The sequence below is a fragment of the Antechinus flavipes genome, chromosome 1 (genome assembly GCF_016432865.1).
Source record: "Antechinus flavipes isolate AdamAnt ecotype Samford, QLD, Australia chromosome 1, AdamAnt_v2, whole genome shotgun sequence".
NCBI lineage: Eukaryota > Metazoa > Chordata > Mammalia > Dasyuromorphia > Dasyuridae > Antechinus > Antechinus flavipes.
This window is the reverse complement of record NC_067398.1, coordinates 612,971,892-612,979,079: the sequence shown is the minus strand read 5'-3', so window position 1 is coordinate 612,979,079 and position 7,188 is coordinate 612,971,892. Positions and strand designations below refer to the sequence as shown.

The window sequence follows — 7,188 nt, the reverse complement described above, 5'->3', positions numbered from 1 at the left end:
TGACAGAATAGAACAAGAAGAAGAGAGGACAAGGGGGAAAATCTTGGAGGACTTTGGATGTGACCTGGATGATCCAAAAGAAGCAGTAGCACAGAGAGAAACAGAATGAGGGTACAGCATTTCAGAATCATGTTGGAGCTAGTTCTAACCAACTCAGGGAAACCAATTTTTAAATTTTGGATGTAAGTCTTTACAACTTGTAAGTGGTAAATGCTATAAAATGGGGCTTGATTTATTATTTATTTTTCTGTTTAGACTTAAGAAAATGATGGAATCATGGCAATAATGAAGATTAAACTCAAAAAGTGCCTTCCATATAGTTTTTTTCCCCTTCAAAGAGTCAATTATTAAAATATTAAATATTCACACTTATTAATATTGTCACAAAAAAACTTAAAGTGTAAGAGACAATGGTGACTCACGGTGACAGATGCTGTGGAGTCAAGAAGAATGAGTATCAAAGAAAGGCAATTTGTTTTGGCAGTAAGAATATTAGTATCTTTGAAGATTGCAGTTATGATTGAATGACTAGAAGTCAAATTATAGAGGGTTTATATTGAGTAAGACTTTAGAGAGGAATTAGAAAAATGGAATATAGACAGCTTTCTTAAGAAGTTTAGCCATAAAAGTAAGGAACTAGGCAATAACTCAAATAACTTAATTTTTATTTATTTTTTAGGAGTAAGAAGACATGAGCATATTTTTACTTAGTAAAGAAGGACAGAGTTGCTAGAAAGAAAATTAAGACTAGAGGAAAAGTGAGAAATTTGTTAGAGAAGGCAGAATGGTATTAGATCATGTAGAGGGGTTTGCTTAGATAAGAAAAAAGGCCACCTCTTTGTGAGTGATGGGTGAAGGAGGAGATAATGGAAAAAGACATTGGTAATGAAAAATGATGAAGAAGGAAGAAGAAAGCTTTTTCTTCATGGCCTCAGTTATTTTAGGAACTTATGAGATTTGCTCTTCATCTAAGAAGAGAGAGAGGGTGCAAGGAAGTTTGAGAAAGGATAGAAATGTTTACAAAAGCTGCTAAAATGAGGAGAGCATATTGATAAGAGAAGTATAAGGCACAAACAAATATAGATTATTATATTTTGGAAGTAGGAGTGAGAAGTGATGAAAATGATAGAGTATGTAGTGGGGAATGGGGATTGAGGATTATACTATAGCAGAACAGGCTTCAGCATAAAAAGGATTGGGAGAGTATCAAGGATTAGAGAAGAAACGAGCATTTTATGGAACAATGAATCTAAGCACAATATGAGTGACTAGAAAAAGATCAATTGAGAGGAGAAGGAAATTAAATTATTTAGTGTCTTCCCTCAGTGTAGACTTGGGGGCTCCTATTGGAAGAAGTAGGTGGAGACATGTAGGGAAGAGGAGCAGGCAAGCTAAAGGAAGTCATGAAGTAGCAATGAGAGCTCTCCTTGGACTAGAGCCTCAGTAGTGCTGTAGAAAACCAGATGTTTTAATTCCTGTTTGTGAAAGACCTTGAGCAAAGCAACCTAGAAATTGATGACCTAGATACTGGGATCACTCAGATGTTTTTGTTAGCATTTTTTTTAAATAGCTTTAATTTATATGGTGATTTATTTTTTCTATAACATAATACAATAAAAAGATGGCTGCACATGAAACTACAACTCTATTATGTGTAACTTGCTATTCTTTTTAAAATATCTAATAGTTATCATGTAGTTTTTTTTTTCTTCCTTCTCCCTCTTATCCCCCCCCTCCCCAATCCTAGAGACGGGTACCATTAGACACAAATAGATGTGTGTGTGTGTGTGTGTGTGTGTGTGTGTGTGTGTGTTTTCTTGATGTAGATAGCATCTTTCTTCATATGTCATTTTTAGTTTATTTGGATATTTATAATAATCAAAATTATTTATTCACTCAAAAATATTCTTAAAACAATATTGCCATTACTGTAGATTATGTGTTCTTCTTTCTGCTCATTTTGTTCTTTGCCAGTTTTTATAGATGTAAACTGAAACCCCCATAGTTGCTTTTTTTTTATTCTAATTTTTATTTTTTCTTATGATTTCCTATTTGAAATATATTTATGGTCATTTATATCTTACAAATCTTGTAAAATCATCATGTCCTTTATCTATTGGGGAATAGCTCTTGATTTTACATTATTTGTCAATTCCCTGCATACCTTGAATATCAGACTTTTATCAGTGATGTTTGATATAATTTTCCTATAATTTGACATTCTCTATTTTAAATCTACCTTTATTAAAAAGTATTTTAAGTTTGTGTAGTTTAAATTCTTTATTTTGACTTTTATATCTGCCTCTATCCTTTGCTTCATTAATAATTCCCCTAGTCATAGTTATGAAAGATAATTCCTTTCTTTTTCTCTCTCTCCCTCTCCCCCCTCTCTCATTATATAACTATATAATCTTTTATGTTCTCAAAGATATTCTGAGCTTAATGTGTTATATGGTATAAAGTAATAGTAAACACAACTTATTTTCAGTTTTCAAAGCAGACTTCATTAAATGAAGAATTTTTCTTCCACTAATTAATGATCGTGGAGTTAGAAAACATTTGTTACTATACTTTTAGATTCAAGTGTTTATTCACTTAGTGATTTTCAGTAATCTACTCTTTTTAAAGCAATATTTAGATTTGAAATATTTACTACTTTAAAATAAGATTAAAAATGCTGCTCAAGGTTTCCCAATTTCCCTCAAAAAGTACATGAAATCAAGCCTCTGAACAGTCTAATGGAATGAAACCACTCTCCAGCTCCAGGAAAAAAACTTTAAGAAAGGTCAGTCTCACTGGAGTGAAAAGGGCATTCAGCCCAGCTTAGACAGAGACTGGGAAAGTCAGTGAGAGAGTTTTAATCATAGCAGATCAGCAACTGAGACTCCTGGCCTTGGCTCAGGAGAGCAGCAAACAAATGAGGTAGCCACCAGTCCCAATTTAGAAGGCAAATTTTGGGAAACCAGGCTTTTCTTGGAAAGAGCAGGTAAAGCTATCCCCTGAAAACACAAGGGGCCCCTGTGCTCAAAGCCAAGACCCAGAGCTAAACAGGAAGCTTGAGACAGTGGTCCCTTTAGCCCAGGAGCAGAGTTCATCCATAAAACTAAAAAGGAGGAAATACAAAAAGAAAAGAAAGAAAATGAGCAAGAAACAGAAAAGAACCTTGACCATAGAAAGCTACTATGATGATAGAGAAGACCAAAATACAATCTCAGACAAAATGTCTACAGAGGAAATCTCAAAGGGTGATATGAATTGGTTTTAAGATTAGAGAGGCTTCTTGGAAGTGTTCATAAAAGACTTTGAAAGGCAAATAAGAGAGGTAGAAGAAAAATGAGAAATGAGAGGTATGCAAGAGAAAGTCAACTGCTTAGAAAAGGAAGGTAATTCCTTAAAAAGTACCATTGGCCAAATAAAAAAAAAAGCCATTGAAGGAAACACTCTCAAAAAGTAGAATTAATCAAAAGAGATACAATAGCTAACTGAAGAAAATCACACATTAAAAACTAAAACAGGGTAAATAGAAGCTAATGACTCTATGAGACATCAACAATCAATCAAACAAACTAAAAAGAATGGAAGAAAATATAAAATAATTTATTGGGAAAACAGCCAACCTGTAAAATAGATCCAGAAGAGATAATTTTAAAATTATTGGTCTACCTAAAGGTTATGATCAGAAAAAATATGAAAAGCACTCTTCAAGAGATCATCAAGGAAAACTGCCATGATATACTAGAGCCAGAAGGGAAAATAGTCACTGAAAGAATCCACCCATCACCTTCAAAAAGAGATCTCACAAGAAAAATCCCAAGGAATATTGTTGCAAAACTCCAGAAGTATAATCTCAAAGAAAAAATACTGCAAGGTGACGGACAAAACCAATTCAAGTATTAAGGAGCAATAGTCAGGATTACCCAGAATCTGGCAACATCTATCTACAATAAAATATTGGAGGACCTATAATATCATACTCCAAAAGGCAAAGGACCTAGGGTTACAATCAAGAAATAACTACCCAGTGAGATTGAGCATCATCTTTCAGGGGAGGCAACAGATCACCAATGAAGTAAGAGATTTTCAATCATTTCTATTAAAAAAAAAAACAGAACTAAGCACAAAATTAATCTTCAAACACAGAACTCAAGAGAAGCAAAGAAAGGTAAATAGGGAGAACATACATATTATTAAAAGGTTAAACTATTTACATTCCTAGATGGGAAAGTGATATCTCTAATTCTTGAAAACTGTATCTATTATTGGAACAGTTAGATGGTCATATGTGAACTAATAATATATGTAATGTTCTCTCTAAAATGTAATGTTCTCTGTTGAGGTTTTCCTGGGGTCTCTGGAGGCAGCCTTCATTTCAGTTCAGTAATCACCATATGAGTAGTCAGGGTTAAAGTCCAAATCCGTTATTGTCTCCTTCAAAGTCTTGTCTCCTTCACTTGGGGCTTGGCTAGTTTTTCTGGAGGCCTTGGTTTCGAGAGCTTGAGCTCCTGCCTGCCTTCTCTGGCTTCTGAATCTCCCCAGGTTCCAAGGGTTTGTGCTTCAACCTCCAACTACAACAAAGGTGGAAGATGGAATGAATCTGTCTCAGCCTCTGAGAGTTTCTAGTGCACTTGTCTTTTCTGGCCCTGAGAGCTTCTAGCTTTTATACCCCACATTGAGTATACACCAATCATTATATCACTAGGAAACCATTATTTGTTGTAGGATTAAATTAAACTAGATTTAACATTGTCTCCTCAATTCCACTTAGTACCTTGTTTCAAGTTCTGGCACATAACATCTCCTTGTAGGATTAAATCAATCATACTGAACCATGCTAAATTAGATAACTATTGTCTCTATCAATTCCACTGACTTAGTACTTTGTAAGAATCCTTTGTTTCAAGGGCCAGAGTTCTGGCCCATAACAAGTATGGTTTTGAATGGACTCTGATGTGATGATATCAAAGAAAAAGACATTAATACGTAGAAAAATGACTTTATTAGGAGAAGAGAAAAGGGGAGGCATGAGGAGACAAAAATTAGATAACATGAAGAAGCACAAAAGACTATTTTAATCAAGGAAAAGAAGGGAGGTGAATGAGCATTGTCTGAAGTTTGATCTCATCAGTTTTGGCTCAAGGAGGATATAACTTAATCATTCAATTGGGTATAAAAATTTATCTTACCCTATAAAAAAGGAGGAGGAGGAAGAGGAAAGAAAAGGGAAGTTCTTGATAGAAGGGAAGGTTCTTGATAGAAATACTAGGAGAAAGGGGTAAGAGAAGATAGTGTAGTTAGTGGGTGGAGTGGGTTAAAAAACAAAATACTAATAATGAGAAACAAGAGAACTAAAATATATAAAGGGAGAAAATAGATGGAGGGAAATATAAAGCTGGTAATCATGACTGTATTTGTGAATGAAATGAACTCTCCCATAAAGCAGAGCAGAAACAAATAGCACAGTGGATTTTAAAAACCAGCTACAATTATCTTGTTTAGAAGAAACACATTTGACACAAACAGATACATACTGAGTAAAGGTAAAAGGATGAAGCAAAATTCATTATGCTTCAGCTGAAGCAAAAAAAGAAAAAGAAAAAAGAAAAAATGCTTCTTTCGTCTCCAATTTTCTTTATTACTTCTCTTAAAATTCTAGATGTTTCCTTCCTCCCACTGTTGTATAGTATCACTCTGATAATTTGATTATTCTGGCATCAAATCTATGCATTTAATGCATGCAGTATTGTAATTTTTGTTGCACTATCATGTCACACACATGAGCACCTTTTTTTGTTGTTTTTATTTACAGATGTAAAGAGTATTTTATTTTGTCAAGCTTGCATATGTCTTACATTAATTTTCAGCTATGTATTATGTATTTTCAGGTATTTGCATGCCTCCCCTAGTTTTTAATATTATACATTCTGCCTAATTCCACAAAGTTTGCTGAAAAAAATCATTCCTGAAAATTCTTTTACTACCCCAGGATATTTTAAAAGTACATTATAGAAGAGTTTAGGCCATTTAGAACGACTATTTCTTGTTGGAATCTTTGAAGTCACTGTCAAAAGCCAACAGCATGACTTGAACACACGGACTGATCTGCTCCATAGAATAGTGTGATATTCTCTCCAGGTCTCTGGGCCAGATGGGAGAGAACTGCAGGCAAATCCTAGAGGCCCCAATGCAGGCTGCAGCTACCATAGATGGTGGGAAGCTGTGAAAAATATGATCTTGTAATGAGACTTCCATAAAGTAGTGAGCATATTTCTCCAAGAAATCTTTGGTTTTCGAGAAAGAGAAGATGGGCCAGTTGTTGCAGAGGTCCTTCTCCCCAAGAGAGAACAAGAGGTAGTAATCCACATAGTGGGCTGGGGTCGGCATGCAGAGGTTCCATCCAAAAGCTTCCAGGAGGAGCAGCTCCATCTGGAGAAGTTCCTTCTTACTCAGCACCAGCTGGTGGCTGCACAGGAGGCCCAAGCTGTTCATCTGTTCCAGTTTTGGCACTCGATCGTCCTTTTCTTCAAATTTACTTGCTAGCAAAAGACAGCTATGGCCACGATATGCAGCTGCTTTGCAGTCACGTTGTATCGATCCATGAAGAGGTCCAGCAGGTAGACAGCCAGGTGTCTGGCTGTGGGGCAGATTTTGCAGTGGTTGCTGAGGACAGAAACTAAGTCAACAAAATACCTTCGGCTCTCAAGGAGGGGGGACTGGGCTTTGTAGACAGGCAGCTTCAGCTCCTTTTCTCTGAGCGTACAGTGAATATCCAATGCCAGGTGTCCTTCCCACCATCGCTCATCCATCCTCGCTTCTCTCCATTGGAATTTGGGGTGGCCGGGGATCTCAGCTCGCACCTTTGCTAGGAAACGTCTCGTTGACATCTGCGGCTTTTGGAAACCATCCTTCCAGGGATTCTGTCTGAAATCTTTTCCTGCAATCCTTAGAGCTGGAGCTGTTGACTTCTGACACGCAAAGTAATTTCTGGATCAAATGAAGCTTCTTATTTGGTCACGACGTGGGATTTCATCTGCGAGCAATTGTTATCTTAAGAGAGCCACCTGGAGAAACATCCTACATAATTCATGAAACTCCGAAAGCCACAATAAATTTTGTCCCGGTTCTAGACATGTTCTCCCTATGGATTTCCAGTCATTCGGGGTTAGGATTTCATAAGACAAATTATCTAAT

The 7,188-nt window shown here is 36.1% G+C and overlaps 1 protein-coding gene across 1 annotated transcript; it reads right to left on the bottom strand.

Annotated features, from left to right (window-relative positions):
* Positions 1-6,030: 6,030 nt before the first annotated feature.
* On the bottom strand, positions 6,031-6,881 carry LOC127547664 (cyclin-J-like protein). The gene is given in 2 exon segments (XM_051974629.1): positions 6,031-6,548; positions 6,551-6,881. Coding segments are annotated over 2 exon segments (849 nt in total).
* Positions 6,882-7,188: the final 307 nt, after the last annotated feature.